Consider the following 19,627-nt stretch of genomic DNA (forward strand, 5'->3'; position numbering starts at 1 on the left):
AATCAATTGAATGTGAATATTTGCAGAAACTATTTTTGTCTAACAGAATAGGGGACTATTACTGAAGCACCCCTGCAAAACTCAGCTCTGGAAAATATGCTTTGCATTTGAAGTAGCAGAGAGTTGCATGCAATTTCAAAAGTAATATCATAAACTAGATTTGTAACAGGTATTTCCCCTTTCTGGAATGAAATCCATTGTTGTCAGAGTATAACATCTTGAGTTTTGTATCCCTGAATATTAACTCACTCAAACAACAACACAGCTTTATTTAAATGCATATTTCCAAAATGAAAAATGGTCTCTAGATTTGACTGCTTAGATTGTTTCACTGCTGCCTGTCAACCCTCAAAAATTATTTATCTCTCAAGACTTCAGATTCTTCACTAATAATGGGGATGAGCATCATCTGACCTGAAGTACCCATAATTACATGACTTGCAAGTTGTTCTTAAAGACTCTTGTAATAATTAAAGACTCAGGATTTTTGCTCTTCCCTAAGGCATTTTCAGTTACTTTTATAATAATACATTAATAAAGGACACTGTCCTTCGGCCTTTTGTTTTCCTGGAGCCAAAAATGGCATTTTTGATGTAAGTTACATGTGGTTGCTAGAGAAAAAAATAACTCATTCCTTAAATAAATGCTATGAATAAGAGCACTTAGATGAAAGATTAGTAGGAGAATTACTTTGTCGCATCTAAACATTTACTTTAAGGCATACTTCATACTATAATACTAATCTGCTTTCCACAGACCTCAATGGCATGTCTTATGTGATAATTTCCCCATAAATTATAACTATTAGGTCAAATTGCAGATTCCAAATACTAAATTACAGCAAATGGCACTTAAGGATAAAATTGCTACAATTGACACAGGATATTTTCTACCTTTACAGATTGGTCATTCCAACAACAAATGAGTTTCAGCAATGAAATGCTCCCAAAGTCTGGGGAATGATATCTACTCTTACCTGAAAAACACACAGATAGTTTATGAACTGACAATATATAGAGAAGCACACAAACAGAAAAATATTTTAACATTTTTGAATTTTCAGCAACATACTTGAAAAGATCTGGAAAAATGTAATTTCTTAGAACATGCTTTCATCCAATACAATAAGCACAAGGTGTTCAGACAGTCTATTACTTTAACATTTATTCTCATCCCAAATTCAATTAGTGTTGGGTTTTTGGGCGGTTTATTTCTGGTTTTTTTTTTTTTTTTTCTTCGTTTGGTTGGTTTTGGGGGTTTTTTTTTTTGGTTTTTTTAAAACAAGGAATTGATATCCCATGTAGCATTCTTTCATCACAACTTTCTAAATATATTAAGAATACTTTCTGTGTTTTGGATTACTTAACTATGCATTCCCTGTCCTGCTGTCCAGTCTGTCCTTGATGCTAAAGAACAGGTTGTTCCTAGAATCTCTGCTATCTGCAAGTTTCAGATCAGATTTTAATTTGTAAATCTGAACAACTGTATGAACTAGGAGATATGGCATATGAGTTAGATTACCTTAGAATTTTTAGGTCACTCAGTAAATCTATTTTTATGCTCATGAACATTTTAGTCACCATTTCCACGTGTTTCCTCTACTTGTTTTCTATGGTCACTTGATTTTATGTTCCATCTCTTTTTTCCAATGGACATTTCTGCTGTCATTGCAAGTTCTACAGTTGTGGCACATATTAGACTCAGAGAAGAAAAGGTAGCTAATTTTTGATGGGGATATTAAGGTTTACTTACACAGCACAGCATCAAGATTTGATGTAAAAGAATTTGTGTTTTCCGTCTAGACATGGCTTATTCTGTAAGAAGAACACTATATTTTTCAGGTAATATGTACTGAAAATGTCCATATTCTGTTTAGGTTTTTATTTAAATGTTCTTTGGTTAGTTACAATCTGCAAACAAACCAAGGCTGGCTTGCAAAGCCAAGATTGACGAGCGATGGCCTGTGGGACATTAACAGGAACAGATTACTTTATTCTGCCCTGAGCCAGAAGTCTAAAGGCATTATTGAACAGTCAGGATGGCTCTTGTATTACTAAGGCAACAGTTTGCTTGGAGGGCTGTATATATTATTGGGTGGGCACGTAATGGTGATGAGGGAGATGGGGGAAGGGGGTGAGGGCAGTGTTTGTCTTATTACATTGCTGTTTTTCTGATTGCTGGAAAGTGTCTTTAGAAACTCAACTAAACATCTTGTCATAACAGGAAAAATATCATTGATTCCAGTTAACACTTTGTTTACACATTTTTCATGATATTCACAAAAGAAACAGAGTAATTCAGTTTCTCTGATCACAGACTGGACAGCATAAAGAGCAACATTTTTTTATCATTATTGAAATTCAATTCCATATTTTAGCAACAAAAAGCATGCAAAACCAGAACACTTAAAAGTTAATACTGCCAATTCACATACTTACTGCTTGGTAATTGTGCATAAAAATTGGGGCATGAAAGTGTTATGTCTTCTACATTTCGCCATTTGTCATGTACAGATTCTGGTTTCTGTGGGCTTAAAGAACATGAAACTATTAAACAAAACCTGAACACACATACGAGAAATCTTATGTATTAAGGTAGAGTTGGGGTTTTTTTACAGTAGGTACTCTGATATCAATCACTATCAACCCCAATTAAGTCTCTCCTCAGAAGTCACTTGCATTCTTTTGTCTATAACTTGGGATTGAAACATTCATAAATATACAACACTGAAAAGTCCCATCCAAATGCAGGAACTTAAGCCTAATAAACTTTGAGCCAAATGTGAAGCTTTATTTTGAAATAAAGAAACAAATTTATATGTAAAGAACTGAATCAAAATACCATTTTCACAAAAGAATTTGTTTGGGTTTTTTCCTAATACACAGGACAAAAGTTCAAGGGAAACTAAAAGCCTTTTTTAATAGGTTTCCCTTTTATTTCCTCAGTGGTAAATAATTTAGAGTATCATTACAATATTTGGGACTTCAGTGGATGGCTACAATTTAAGAGACTAATGTGTACATATGCTTGCTCTTTCTGAGTCACTAACTCAGCAACCTAACCCTTGAAAACAATAGATATGGATGGCAGAGAAAGTAAAAAAAAAAAACACTCAAAACCCTTGCACAATTTAGAACTATTTCTCTTACAAAAATCTCTATAGTGCCCTGAAAAAACTACATTTATGTATCATTTTTAAAATAATATATTTGTCTTTCAAATTCACTACAAATGAACAGTGAGTCATGCCATTTCAAAAGACTTTGCATACCAAACAACGCTGAAAGCTTGCAGCTTGAGAGCTGTAAGTTCGAGGCACAAATGTTAAAAAGCAGGAGGAAACAAATTTGTTGAAGATATTTTCTTCCCAGCTTATTCCTCTCTCTGTCCCACTTTAATGATCTGACACATTTTGCTGCAGGTTCCTTTATTTTCACAGTCTGTGTCAAGTTGCAAAAAACCAACAGATAGACAAACACCAGAACCCATGCAAGCTGTGAGAGCTGTCCTACTAACTGCTTCTGCAAATATTGTGGTGAATTTGAATTCAGTATGTAGGTTTCTTTTCCCTTGAGCATACTGCAGTTTTAGATAAAGCAACCATCCAAAGAGGTTTGGCTGCATACTGTACTTTTTGGAGGAAAAATCACCAAAATAACATTTGTTAAAGATGGTAGGGTTTATATCTTTACGTATCCTAGAGAAAACTTAAAAGTATATAGTATAGTTCAGAGGGGAGGTGGTGGAGGGGGGAGGCTTTATTTTTCCTTGCAGCAACTTTAATATCTATAATTTTACAGGATATATGTCTCAAAGCCAGGATGCACATGTCTGGGAAAAAATGTTTGATTTTGGTATGCTCATTAATTTCAATTACACAATGTCTTTCCAAAAGGCAAGCATAAAGTACTTTTTTTGTATGGAAAGGAATTCCTGTTCAAGCTGGAATCCTGAAACAAGTATTCATGTAAGAGTTTTTATTGAATATGGACCAATAGGCAACACAATTAGCAGCAAAAGTAAACGAGAAATGTGCATTTGTCCTGCAGGATGGTGCACATGTCTTGAGAGAGGCTGAGTGCCTAGAGCTTTGTGGGAGATGCAGATATTTGCTGCAAGATCAATATTTTCTGTCCCCTCTTCTTGCCTTGGGGCCATAGCATCACCAACACTGAAGTTAATTGTCCCTAAAAAACTAAATACAGACCAACACTATGTTTGCCAAACAACAAAAAATTCATGGGCAATATCCGTTGCCTGATTAGCATGCTCTATTTGGCTTGGTCAAATAATGTTGAGCATGTTATTTTTCCTTTAATGCTGAAAAAGCATTTAGTCAATAAATTTGCTTTGAGTAACATAAATGCTACTTGAGATGGTTCTCACAACATAAGGGCTGATGAGGCATTCATTCCCAGGAGCTGCCATCATTACTGGAGGCATTGTACTTCAGATAGTATAACTAGGGCAGACTATTCTTCTCTCTTATGTTTTATTTATCTGTGAAGTCAAGGGTTCCACGGCAAAGAAAGTATATTGCTTATAGGGAGTGGAAGTTTAAACAGCACAAATGTGCTTAATGCGCATCTCACTGTGCCTAAAGAGACCTCATTATTCTACTTAGTTTGAACTGCAAGGAAAAGAGTGATCTCTGGAAAAACTGGGTGTGAAGCTGGATAAGTCAAGTTCTTGGTCTTATGAAAAAAATCTTGCATCTGTTCTCATCTGCTAAACAGAAAAATGTAAAGACAATTATATCCCCATCTCCTTTTCTTCAAAGAACATGTGAAAAACTCTACAGAAAGAACATAAGCTCCATTTAAGAAGTATATATGTAAGAAAAGTTTGTTTCATTTTTCATGACTACAAAGGAAGACTCAGACTATTCTTAGCTGTAAGGGACCCAGAACGACTATCAAGTCCACCTCTTGAGCGAATGGCCTATACAGGGACTGGACCCACAACCTCAGTGATATTAGCACTATGCTCTAAACAACTGAGCTAATCTCAGAGTCCTACAGAAGGAGTGCAGAAGCTCAAAGTATGGAGACATACTTGTTGAAGATCCTCTTCCCAAAAGGTATGTGACACTGTGTGTTACCTAACAAGCCTTTCAGAGGTAAGGTTTGGGGTAGGAATAATACCAATTCAATGATTTATGTTTAGAGATTACTCTGCTGTGACTTGTTCTTTGAAATCAAGATATTGGCTTGGTGTTTTATTTTAAGGCATGCTTCATTTTTGTGTGTTTTTGGGACAGAAAAGTATAACCAAGTGCATTAGTGTGACTTGGAGGAATTGGGTTTGGATGTAGAGACATAAGAAAATACAATCCGCTCATAATGAAGTTCTTACCTTTCAATTTCATCCGTAACTGCTGAAGGTGTGTTAATTATCCTGTTGATTAATGCTATTCTGCTAAATAAGAAAAATAATGTTTCCAAGTCCCTTGTTCCATAATCATTATTCTCAGGTCCATCCTTCTTTCCAAATTGTCCTTGAGTTGCAACAAGGTATTTGTTTGATAAATCAAGGACTCTTTTTGAAAACAAATTGAAAACTCCATGTTCACCTAGCCCACCACAGTCAGTGCATTTCCATCCTGGCAACATCAGTGAGAGGTGGCTTTCATCTGACACAAGTCCAAAAGAAACAGGACACTGAAGCCTCAAGATGTTCAGGTGTCTTACACAGAGATTGTCTATTTCTTTATCTACACCCCATGGTAGAAGACATGACAAAAGCAGTTTAGCTGTATCGGTTGCAATGTTCATATCGATGTTTCCTGATTCTTTCTGCATTCTGATCTTTCTTGAACTCTTCATTTTTTTCCATCTTTTTATGCCACCACCTTCTTCCATAGGCCTAGCTGGATTATTATCCCTGTGAACTTGGTCTGAATAAACAGTCTCTTCCTGCCCATCTACTTGAGGTACAAAGGCAGCAGTTTTATTTCTTTTTAATGTCAGTGCCCTTTTCTCAGAAGTACTTTTAGCTCTTTCTAGAGTGTATTGGTTGTGGAATGATTTTGATGACTTTAATCCATTGAGTTGAGATGAGAGGAGTTCCTCAAGTTTTTCCAGGTCAAATAAGAGAATGTGAAAGTTTGCACTGTTCCATTTTGTCTTAGCCGGTAAAATAGTAAAGGGCTGTTGGATGCAGCTGGTATCAGTCAACTGAAAGAAAAATATTGAATGTCTAAACAAAAATCTAACAGTTCTTTGTAATTTTCAAGATATAAGCATAGAATTGCCTATGGAATACAGAAAATCTATTAACTCTGTTACATTTAATTAAATTATATTTATTCAGTTTTGGTTAAGTAAAACACATTTGCTTCCAAGTAGCTTGAGATACACAGAGACATCAGTGGGTAAATACTATAAAACAGGCTCCTTCAATTACACAGCCATACTGCAGATAGTAGCATGTATCTTTGCAAAAAAAATCTAGGCTGGTATTTTCTTCTGCTAAGTCTCATTTCAAGTTAAAAGGATTTCTGGAAAATTTTAAAGCATAAAACCTTTGTTTTTTCAAAATAAAGCTAGAGAAGCAAATGCTACAATGCTGCAAGACTCTTGCAAACCCTGAATGTGTATATGTGTCTGTATGCCTTTTTACAATTTGCTATATAGGAGGCATTTATAAATATAGGGGATTTGTAGGGGATAAAGACTACACCTTTTGCTATTTCAAAGCATGCAAAACTACCTCCTTTTGAGAGAAGTCACAAAGCAAGAACAATAAGGAACCTAGGTAAATAAATCTCCACACACACAATTAATTACCTTAGCTGAAAATAATTAAGAGAAAAAGGCTACTACAATGTTTGTGAACATCTGACTATCTTGTGCCACCCCATTTTCCTACCTGCATCTTTACTAGAATTCTCCATACTTTTCTCCCCAGCTCTGAAGCCCATTCACAGTAATGGCCATTTATAAAGCATAATTTCAATTCTACATACTAACATAATAAATACACATAGCTAATTGTGTTGCTAATAAATGAACAAAGAACATATTTTTTGAAACCAGAAGATTTGAGAGGAGCTGCAGTTGCTCTCAGCTTCAGAATCACATGTTAAACTGTAGAAGTAACTGAATGATGATGAACAGTCAGCTGAACATAAGGAAATGCTCAAAATCATGTTCACCAATAAAAAGAAAAAATTACTCCATTTTAGCCTTGCAGTTTCATTATTTACATGAGAACTTGTCATTAAGAAGAAAATTTTACATCTTTTCTTTTACCAGTGCCCTTGGCACCGGGTGGACACTATGCTGTGACAAACTCCAGTGGGCAGGATGTCTTTGAAAATGACCTGATGAGTTCACACAGTGACACAACATCTTGTGTCATAATCCTGCAGCACCTACCAAAGAAGTGTGTTTTACCTTCAGGGAAACACCAGAAGAGAGGGAATATGAATTCCTTGTTGACACTTCTGCCCTTTCCTTTAAGCATTTACGACTGGTATGTTTTTATTGTCCTGAACAAACTTATGCACTCAGCACCATGCTCAGCCTATTTCACCTTCACAAGCAGAAAGACACATCAAGAAGCAACTTTTCATGTCAGTAATACTTTTGCAAACCATCATGCCAGCTTCTATATCACAAATGATACAGAATTTTCCAGCCCTTTCTTAGTTTTAATTTTCTTTTGACAATTTGAAGCATTCCACTAATGCAAAGGACTTTCTGTTGAACATAGTTAAATCTCAAAATAAACCATCAAGTGTTAGTAAACAGAGCAGCAACCAGCTCTTGCTGGAATGCAATGTTGTTTACCTCATCTTTCTCATGACCACCTTACCTAACTCCTTTTACATTACAAACTATTATTTTATAGGATTAGCTATTTTAAAATTGTTAATATTTTAGTACAAATAACATGAGCAAAAAATTGACTGCAAAAACTCTATGACGTGACTATTTAGTTTTGGGCAGTAATACAATTTGGTTTTCTGTTATTTAGGGAATGATGCTCCCAACCAGATGAGAATGTACTCTAAATACATAATCTCATTTAAAGATCTCCATAGGGAGTCATAAGTAAGAGATTATAATTGCTTGTTCAGGTTTTTTTATCCCTTTCCTTAAAAAAAAAAAAAAAAACAAAAAAACAAAAAAAAAAAAAAAAAAAAAAAAACCAAAAAAAAAACAACAACAAAAAAAAAAAAACCAAAAAGCATTGTATTTAAATACTAAGATTATTTTAATCTTTAATTATGATGTTTCCTAATAGATAGGGAGAACCCCATGGAATGCAAATACTGGAATTCACAGGCTAGCTTTGACATTAATTGAAATCATTATTATTTAGCCTATCATTTTCTCTTTCTATACTTATATTTGCTTGATTAACATTTAGAAACCTTTAGTGAAATCAGCATCCAAACAAAGGAAAACATAGTGACAATGCCAATCCATTGAGACATCTGGTGATGCTACTACACGTGAAGTCACAATAAACATTCATGTTCTATTGGCAATATGAAAGCTTATTGACATTGATCCTAAAACTGTCTGCCAAGTTATCTTAGCTCTCTGCAACAGGCATTTCATTCCAATGAAAGAAGGTGGACATCCAAAGCTTTAGACATAAAATGCCATTTAGGATCTATGGGCAAGTTATTCTCTGTAGTAGAAGATTACAGAGAATGGAAAGACACTCAAAACTAACTACAAACTAGAGAGCTGGAAACTGCTTTTGTTGAGTATTGAAAAACAGATTAATAGATATTTACATTATATATTGTACCTTCCTTTTCTAGTTTAACCATTTCTAGTTTTAAAGTTTATCTTTGACATCCTACTGTTAGTTTTAAAGAAGCAAAAAGTCTGACTACAGACTAATATTATATCCTAAGACTTCTGAAACTCTTGTACATCACTGACCCACAGCAGAAAATGCTTTCTATATTCAGGAAAGAGCAAGATTCAGGGAGGCTTTGAAAAGCCAAGCTATTTTCCATGCATGGCCAATATCCCCTAACATCTCTCCAGCTTGCCACTGAAGATGTTTGAGCCAGGATCAGACAAGAGCTAGAATAAACTATTTCAGTTGAAAGGGAACTACAAGGATCATTTAGTCCAACTAGGCTCTCCAAATGCCCCTTAAACACTCACTGGCTTGGGGCATTGTACACATCTCTCAGAAGCCTGTTCCAGTTTTTTGGCATGCAATTCATCACTGCTCTACAAGTTACAACCCTATTCCTCTACATCTTTTCCCCTTTACTTATTCTTAACACCCAAGGAAAATTTTCCTGTGACTATGGGAAGGGGGCAGCAGGGGGCTGTACTTACTGTGGCCCCCAACTGCATCAATACATGCCATTATCTTCAACAGATTTAGGACAGACATATCACATAAAAATTTCATGGCAAGTACAATTCAAGTGTTATTTTACCTAGCTGCCTTCTCATCTCTAAAGGCCTTTTTCCACTGGGATCCACCTTGTTCTGGGAATGGTATTCCACTTAAAATATACACTTCCATTAGCTGACAGGGATTCCCATACTTTTTCAGCTCCTTATAGGTATGCACTTTCTCCACGTATCTGCTTTCTTTACAAGAAGCACTCTATTGTGGGTTTTGTACTAAAACCAGATTTGACAGGAATGATCTTGACGTTCATTTTACATAAAGGAAATAAAGGGGCAAAAAATCACAAGACAAAAATTTTAGAAAGCAAAATACCAGCACCAGCATTCAAAATATACTTAGACACTGCTGTGATACCACTGAATAGAAGTTGCACAGTTCACAAAGCACAAGTAGTACCCAATCCTATGCCAAGCAAGTCCTGAAGTATTAAATGTGACTTTTCTTCTAGACTTATGGCCTTCTTTATTCATTGCACTCTCACTTTATCCCAAAACATAACAGGATAAAAGTGGCAGAAAATTGGTCCCAAAGTTCCCAGTGCCTGCAGAATGAATCATGATGTACAAACTCTAAGTGGGAGCTATCCTGTTGATAGCTCATGAATAAGTTTTTTAAATTATGTAATATTTAAGGGGTCTAATTTTGTTCCTTTGAGCTTTCCCCTTTGAAATAACATATTTTGATTCATTAACACTGAACAGGTTCAATCCCCTCTTTTATCCATTGCTTGCCGCCTGCAAAGGCTTAGGAAAATATTAGACAAAGCTGAACAACTTCAATGGGAATTTTTAGGTAGATTAGGCAGGGGGAGACTGGAGAGATGTGTGGAGCTTATGTGAAATTATGCCAGAGACTGAAAGGTTGTTTCATTCATAGAAGGTGCAGTGCTGTTTTATTTTTCTTGAGGTTAGGAATTTTCTATTTCTGATTTGCTTGAGAGTTTGGAGGTTTTTTAAGATATGTACCTTTATATTTTGACAGCAAATAGGCCATTGCCTTTTAATACAGATACAACAGCTCACTGAATGACATGATAAAAGAATAAGTCTTACCTGATGGACTTTTAGAGAGTAATTGTTTCCTTATTAAACAAACTTACTGTTAATAAATTAATGCAAACAATCATTAAAATACCAGCACCCTACTGTTTGCTCTGTGAAGATACTCTGTGAATATCCAATTGTATGATATATTTTCAAACAAGATTTTTTAATCAATACCCAATACTGAATCATCAAAACCGCCATATCTTATAGGCTCTAGGAAGTTTTTTGACATGACAATTTTTGAAATATGACAATGATGTCTGATAATATCAATATGCTTATTTCAATGAAGTTAATAATAGTTTTTGTAATTAACAATACACATTTTGCTTTTAAAAAACTAAATTGTGGAGAACCTGCTACAGAAATGAAAGAGGAGTGTAGTAGAATTTGTCAAACAAATTTGTTGATGGGTGAGAATTTTCTGTCTTGATCAGGTCAGTCACTTGATTGTCAACAGAAGTTCAGAGGTCATAACTTCTCAGAATCACATCTCATCACTGATCTGGCTCTAGGCTCACAAAAAATAAGTACATCACACATCTGCTTGTAAAAGCTATTTAGGTACTCCTACCCTCCTGTTACATTTGCACTTTGTGGAGATTGAAGAACTGTTAACTGAAGCATGATTACCACACCTAAGGGTCTTATACATTAAATTATACTGCCAATGACAGCTCTATTTTATTCTACATTGTTTTATTCTTGCTGGTGGGAAAGAACACCTGTGTTAGCTTTTGTTGGATTTTGGTTTGCATTTTTCATCTACCTTTAACTACTGAATAGGTTCAAAATCATCTTTTCTTGCAAAATATTTTTCTCTTCAACCTTTTTAATGAAAATAGTAGCATAAGAGAGAGTACCTGCAAATGTGTCCCGAAAACATAAATCTATCTCATACATGGTTTTGCAAAATAAGAAACTTGTAACCGTCTCTTGAATTGTCACAGCAAACAAATACATAAACAACACACAAAATGGCTGGCACAGTATAAATTAAAGCATTACATTTATTTCTAAATCCTCTGAGCCCTCAGTTGCTAGAGATGGTAGTCGATAGGAGTAAAAAAAAAATTGCCTCCTTGAAATGTGCTTGGTGAACAGCAGCTTGATGATTGGCAGCACAAATAGAAGACAAACGAGAAAGCCTTCAATCTGCAGCTGATGCACAGGAAGAACATGGGGAGCTGAGTTTACAATAGAGAAAACATTACCAAGCTAATGGCACAGGCAATCGTTTGACCACCATGCATCTCTGATAGCAGCAGGGCATCCATTTTCAGTTAAGTGTTAGAGTACCTTTTTGCTTTCTCTGACCACTGCAGGGGTAAAACAACCCAGTGCGCGAAACCCACTGACTGGTAATAAATTACTATATTGGATACTTTTTGTTTTCTTTCAGCAATGACTTTACTGTGTATTCTTGCCATCATTACCAATTAAAGTGGAGCTCACGTTAGCAAGCTGTATCTAACTGTGTATCAGTCCTACGCTCCAATTGCTTTGGCAAGAATCACAGGGTCAAGAGGCACCTTTGACCTTTAGCAGCTACGTCTCTCTGACCACTCACTGTTTGAAGCAATCTCAGCTGAACAGATGGACACTTTTGCAGACTCTATAATGCTTAGAATATAAAGATAAATGAAATGGTGTTTGGGGCTTCAAACTGGTTTATGAGCATAAAATATAGTTAGCAAGTTCCACAAAAACCTCAGATTTCAAATAGCACATCTTAAACCTATGCCACGAATGGAACACCTCTTTATCTACTGGGAAATTGGATCTTTTGGATGTCTCTTCTACATATAAAATCAAAAGTTTGGTGTAACTTATGTATCTACATAGCATTAAGTCACTTCCAAATTCAGGAATCCTAATTTACTTTGATCACTAAAAAATAAGAAGAAAAGCTAGTATAACCTTTTCCCATGACAGCACAGCATATAGCACACGATCAAACATCATTCAGTGGAACAGAGTGAACACCACTCATCTATTTTATGACTAGAATTTTGATGCAATAATTTAAAAAGCAAGGGCTTTAAGAAATGTAAGAAAGAGAAATGTGAAATGGGTGTCCAAGTTTTCCCTAAAAGAAACCTCAAATTCTCAAGGTCATGATTGAAGAACTGTTAACAATTAGATAGAAATATGGTCTTTCAATCCCATTTAGGTATTTGCAACTTAAAAATAATCTAAGCATTGAATGATGTCTTATTTCAGGTAAATCCTATCAGCAAAACTGCTTCTTGAGTTCATAACCTTTTTGCAAATACACAGTGATCTTATTTTCTTGCTCTGCTGAAAGGACAAGCAATCTAGGATATGTGAAAAGATGCATTTATTCAAAAATAGTTACAAGCAGCAGGTATATAATTGAAATAGCACTTAAACATACACCATACACCATCTCTTAAAATAACCCGCTGAGGAAGAAAGGATGCAAATTATTGGCTACACTTTCATCTCCACATAAAAACCATATGCACTTCCTAATCCAATATTAGCTCTTATCAGCAGTCCACATATCACACCCTTGTCTAACCCTGCCCTCCTCCCGAGCTTCAATTTTAGGGAGCATGTGAAGAGTTTGTCACTAAGAGTATCAATGGTCTCCCAAAGTGTACGAAGAGGCCAGCCTACCTGCCAGAAAGCAATGCCAGCCTCTTGCACAGGGTAAGCATCACAGTTACGGTGTCACTATCCCAAGGTCATTCATATTCCTTACCTTCAGACACCTCACCTAGTCATAGGACAGAGGATCCTTTGATGGGGACATTCAGAACTTTCTTCTTATTCATTTACCCTTTTATAGCTCAGTACTCACATATAAAGGACTATCTGTAAAAAGCCTGGAGTCAGTAGTAGTGCCCCAGTTTGCTTTCGCGTGCAATTTATGCCTGACCTGAGACTTCATCATTTGGACAATGCAGACTTGAACAAATGTGTCAATCCATGATGAATTTTCTTATATGAACTAGTATAAACAAGCTGTTTTGAACTTGCCTTGCATTACTTTTATTATGCTATTCCTTACAACTCTGGTTGTATTATTGAGGATGCCCAGATCCTCCTAAGAATCCACCTCCCATGAAGAAAAGGCTACAGTATTTTTTGAGTTCGCACCAGTGTTTCTCTATCAACTTAATTGCAACATAAGTAGAGTCACCCTCCTTCGTCCCAACACTGTAATCTTGCCTTTTTCTTTTGTTAAGTCCCAGTGGAAGGCTTTACTATCCTCATAGCACTCTGAACAGCAACTGTAGCATCACTGCTGATGCATCTGTGGCACAATGTAAGTAATTAAGCCAAGGAGTCTTCAGACTCAAGCTGTGTGATGAATAGTCTAAGCAACTGAATAAACCCTCTTTTTATCATGTATGGAAGGCCACTGTCAGGCAGATTGTAGTCCAGATGGATCTGTTGGGCACAAAAATTGCAATTGTTCAGGAAGAATTGCTAACACGTCTATTGAATTGCTCAGTGTGGAGGTCTGGTATGAAAATTTAATGTTCCGCATATTTTGTTTTCAAGTTAACACTCTCTCTGTCCCCGTAACACTCATCTTAGACTTTTCTATTGGATTTAATTAAAGAGTATACATAAAAGGCATTCTGGAGACAAATCTTTAAAAGATATCAAAGAATAACAGGCAAGTAAAATTAATATCCTGAATATCTTTCACAAATTTTCAACACTAGGAAACAAGTCTATCCTTTCTTTTTCAGAACAATATTTGAAGAAACGTATGAATTTTTTACAGACAACTTTTGCTTTGCTCTGGAATTCATATCTCTGGCTGTCTGGGCACATTATCAGGCAATTCTAAACACAACACTTTTGACAAAACTTTGTCTAATAATTTTATCATAGAAAGAATATAAAAGTGAACTGTAAATCCACTCATCTCTAACATCCATTTCTGACACGGACAGTCTCTGTGAAAAGTTTAGGTAGAAAGAAGGAATAAGATGGTGTTTAAAATTAAGTATTATTTATACACTCAATATTCAAATACTAGTCCTACACCTTAATATATTAATTATTTTGAATGTACAAGTAAATTTCCTAACCATATCTTCAGAAATATTTACAGCTCAGTGCTGTGTGGTAGTGAAAAATTTCCATCCTTACTCAGCACTTTAGAAAAAAAGATGGAACATCTCCAAAGTTTTCTATATCAACTGGACAAGAAATGCTACAGCAATCCAAAGCCACAGACTGCTGGCTCAAGATTTAGGAATTATCCTATTGAACCATTTACTGGATGAATGAACATCCTAATATCTGTGAGATATAATGCTGAACACTGAGATACTGCCAACAGGACCTTTGCAGGAGTTTGAGAATATTGCTTTGTCCTAAGAAGGAGTGATGCATATAAAAATTGAGTTAGCAATATATGTCTGAGTGCTGACTCCAACTGAAACAACATTTTCCCTGGGCTGTTCTGAGTGCATTTCCCATCTTGAATTATAAGAGTCAAACCCAGAAAATTTACCTACTTAAAAGTTCTAGATCAATTCATAAGTAAGTGACTTTCTACTAAAGACAAAGAACCAAAACCCAAAAAATCCTGTGTATTCTAGAAAGTGCCATTCTTGAGATTTTAAAAATAGGCAAGCTGGACTTTCTTCACATCCTTTAGCATTCTGAGATGCATCAGGATGGCAGCTAAGTTTCTGTACCCATAGATTTCATACTGTTCTTTCCTTGCAAGCTGTTCAGTCTTACTGCAGAGGCTTCCAAAACAACAAGTTTTGGAAACAAACATCTCAGGTGTCTGCTCACATAATTCATCCTTTCCCATAAGTATTGCAAGAACCAAACCTGACTACTGGAATAAATTAGAGTATTAATATACAAAAAAATATATCAAGACAACAGATGTATAACCACTGCTGTTGCTTTGTTTGTTTGAAATCAAACCACAGGTTAGCCAAGGATTTTATTTCTGCTCTATAAATGAGATGAGAGTTTCAATTAGCTATCAGAAGGAAGCTAGCAGATAACAAGACTTTCTTTTGCAGCATAAGGTTTGTTTGCTGCAATTCCCGTTTCTAAGTTGCATGTAAGATGTTGATGCGCTTCTGAAAAAGTCACTGCCTTTATTTTAAAATAGATGTGCGAGGAGGAAACCTAGCAAACAGTCTCACACTGAATTCACTCTGAATTCTTGCTAGTATTTTTCTTCACTAAAATAATACTAATTGAACTATAAGAGGACAGGGAATTAATGTTTAGAATAGAAAAGGTAATTATCAGAACTGTAAAGATTCCACCATGTCACTATCATTAATAGTGAAGAATTTGAAGAACACCATTGAACAACATGAAAGTATAAATGTTAAAACAAAGATCACGTGATTTATTTTAGAATTAGGCAGAGCACTTGGAAGGAAAATCAATTAGGCTGATCTACAGAGCAAGTCACACCTATTAGACTACAAAAGTAGTAAAGGTAAAATGCAAGATAGGAAAACTCAAAGTGTGCCCAGCTCCACAGACCTAAAAGAAACAGTCCTAAGTGGCAAATGTGGTATCATGAAGACCAATTCCATAAGACAGAAACTGTATTTTTTTAGTTATAAGTATAAATCCATAACCAAAATGCAATCTTTGCTAAAGATTCCAAGAGATAGAAGGGAATTGCAGCATGGCAGAGGTATGGGAAAAGAAAAAGACAACAATAGTTAGGTTAGTGCCAATAAATCATCCTTCAACATGAAATACTTCTCAAGGACTGTTGATATTGACCTTAGACTTATTTCTAGTAGGATACTGTAGCAGCCTCTTTAGCTTTATCACACAGTCCAATTAGCTGTCTAAGAAGGGAAAGAAGTTTTAAGTCAGTCACTTTCCATATAGTCACAGAGTAGAAAAGAATCAGTGTCAGAAGCACTGAAATAAATAGCTAAAACTTATTATTAGATTTCTGACACCCTGTGTTAATTGCTATCCACACGTGTAAAATTAAAATGTGCTACAATAGCACAATGGCAACTTTTTGGTTTCATTTTGCTTTGAAGCAATCAATGGAGAAAACACAAATGAAATTCTTGACTTGGTGTGCCAATTTAAAAACTACAGTAACTTCCATAAAAGATGGCATGTGGTCAAAGCTATCAATATCCCTCAGGATCATGGTTCTTTTTAACTGCTCCCAATTTAATCTCATAACTCCCAAGTTATTACTTCACTGTAGTTATGTTGCTATCTTGGTCCCTTGATAAAATACTTAATTGTAAAATTTCACAGGACATGTAGTACTAAAATGTTTTGCAACTGAATTACAGAGGAAAAAAAACACCTGTATATATTGAGTTCTTTTTTCTTTACTCATTTTCCTATTATGCTTACTTAATAAACTATTAAATACAGCTAGTGAAAACTAGTTCCAGAAAAAAAAAAACCAACAAAACCCTTGCAGCATCAATGTGCTGTTACTAACTTTAGGGAGAAATACTCTACTTCTTTCTATTTTGCTTTGTCCTTAATAATCCACTTCACATAAATCATCAAGATCTGTAATTCCCCATAATAATGCTCTAAATATTATAAAAGGAAAGAAATTAAAGGAATCTGGTCTGTGACACCATTGTTTATGATACCACCCCTGATTTCCTATTTGCTAAGTATTATTTTATATTTGTGCTTGTATCTTATTTCCATTTTTCTATCAATTTTTCCATCAGTAAGATTTAACTGGCAGTGATTTTCCAGACTTTCAATAACAATTTTATTTTCAAATTGCTTCCCTTGCTATACTAAAACAAATAGCTGCTATTATCCTACAGTCTTCATTTGCCTCTTACTTATTATGTGCAGCAGCAAAGTAGATATTTCTTTTATTATTTGTAACTTCTGGACATTCTTGCCTTTACATATTTTTGTTCAGAGCAGAATATGTATACTACTATGTAAGTGAATATCAAGTTCCAAAGGACCTATTACAACATATTTTAAGAAATTGCTGAGTTAATATACCAAAAAATACATATACAAGTCCACATATAAATGAATGTTTCTCTCCCCCACCTTTGCCTTATCTTATATGCACAGTAAAAAAAATTCTTTTCTAATCTAGATTTTCAGTAGTATAATTTTAAGAGTTCAAGCTTCAGCAACCATTGCACAGATTCTATAATCTTCTTTTCCCTCCACTGTTTTTACCCAGACCATTCTGATTACTGAAACCACTAGAAACATTAGTGCATGATTAACACAGGCTTATGTCCAAAATATTGAAGCTGAAAAGGTAGGAAACTTTCCAACATGAAGGGTTTCTGGAACATCAGGAAAACAATTCCCAGACACATCCACCTTTTTATGTGCATCAATGAAATCTTCATATGATGCACTGGAGCATTTCAATTTTTTTTTTAATCAGTTTTTCACAGAGCTCCAATTTTCAAGCAGAACTAAGACTTAAAGCAATAATGAGAGCTAGTTCCATATGAACACCATGAGCACAGTCTAGTGTGTATTCTATTGTAATTAAGAGCAGTGATTCAATACCTATTGCTACTGGCCGGGTATCATAGCAACCTTGTGTCACTGAATACTGCTAGAAAACTGTTCAGCACTAGCAAGACCATGCTTCAGGAAAATCTACAATGGCACTACAGATTGTCAACATCTGTGGGGGTTGTTACAGGGAGAGCAACAAAGAAACCTGCTTTAAAAAACCCTATACTTAGAAAATTGACAGGGATTCTACAGTAACAGTACAAAAAGAAAAAAAACAGAGAGGAAGGAAAGAACATTTCTTTTGTCGTTAGTTACACAACTTATGCACCCACATCCTAACATCTACCCCTGTAAATAGAGTTTCAATAATGCTGCCTCATCACATTGTTTATGTATATCCACAAAGCACTGCCTTTTACTTTTTAACTAAACACAAGCAACATTCACCACCAACAATAGTCTGGAAAGAAAACAGCCTCACTTTCAAAATAATATTTAAACTTTCACAAATGAACTCTAGATAGTCTTGTATAAATCTGAAAAAAAAAAAAAAAAAAAAGAGAAAACAGGTTACTATGAACAAGAACCCAATATTGATTTTTCTGTGGTGCAGTAAAGCATCTCCATTCTATTTGGCTGCTGTCAAAGCCACTCTTTAACAGCTGGAGTCAAATTGCACTATTTACAGCAAGAGCCCTTGTCAAGTGGACCATAAGTATTCTAACAATACACTATTCAAATGGCACTTTGCCACACAAATTGCTGACTTGATGAATACCCTATGTCAATGACTAAGGCCAATATAAAAGTTTCATTTTTATGAGAGGTTTTACATTCACATATTAAGTCAAGCTTTCTTGAAGAACTATTAAGCTATATATTTTGGGTCTTTTGGCATTAAAAATAATTAAAATCTGTTTAAATATATCAAGGGGATTTGACAACATTAATATGGATCTTGTGTTAACTGCATTTGTCACAGTCATCTGTTATTGGTACTCCCACTGGCACGTGCAGCACAATAAAAGAATTAAAATGGTCAAAACACCATGAAATCAAAACATTCTGCTTTTGTATCCGTGATTTACATGACAGCAAAAGTTTTGAAAGAAAGCCTTTGGAGCTGGACTACTATATGAGGATATTTATCTTTTTTAGGATGGAGGAAAGAGAGACCATTATTTTGAAAACATTGTTTCATCTTAAATATAATATGAAGGGTAAAACAACTTAATAATGGCAAGAACAAATGCTGAATTTTACTTCCAATCTTCATGTGGATCACTCCTTGTACAAAAGGATCACTCTCAATTACAATACCAACAGGACAGAATAGCTACCCACTCATTTTTCCTGTCACACAAATCTTCCGAAATTGAGTTCCTTAATATATGCTAAAATTGATGATGGGGTTTTTTGATAGAAAAGTTATTAACAATTTAGTATGTTGTTAAATTTCTAATACACAATTTGCCAAAGAAAGAAATTGATAATGAAACACTCATTCTATATTAAAACCCTCTAATAATCTGAAAGTTTTGTGATATTTTTATATGTGTAATAATTATATGCTTTAATTAATAGGGGATGGAATGTTGAAGTCTGATAACCACAATCCTCTCACTAATTAAATGGGATCTGAATTTCTAGAATATTTCAAGATGCTAAAATACAATGATACAAAAGAGTCAATAGAGCACTTTTTGAAAAACCTA

At 35.0% G+C, this 19,627-nt stretch overlaps 1 protein-coding gene across 1 annotated transcript in view; it reads right to left on the reverse strand.

The window, feature by feature from the left end:
- WDR72 (WD repeat domain 72) overlaps positions 1-19,627 on the reverse strand; it is a 91,187-nt gene that overhangs the window by 41,878 nt on the left and 29,682 nt on the right. Inside the window, exons 14-16 of the mRNA XM_041469159.1 lie at positions 5,356-6,176; positions 2,439-2,530; positions 894-976 (exon numbers count right to left, since the gene is read on the reverse strand). Of these exons, the coding sequence (XP_041325093.1) occupies positions 894-976; positions 2,439-2,530; positions 5,356-6,176 (996 nt within the window). The remainder of the gene's footprint in view (positions 1-893; positions 977-2,438; positions 2,531-5,355; positions 6,177-19,627) is intronic.

The sequence above is a fragment of the Pyrgilauda ruficollis genome, unplaced genomic scaffold (assembly GCF_017590135.1).
Source record: "Pyrgilauda ruficollis isolate IOZ18807 unplaced genomic scaffold, ASM1759013v1 scaffold23, whole genome shotgun sequence".
NCBI classification, from domain to species: Eukaryota; Metazoa; Chordata; class Aves; order Passeriformes; family Passeridae; genus Pyrgilauda; species Pyrgilauda ruficollis.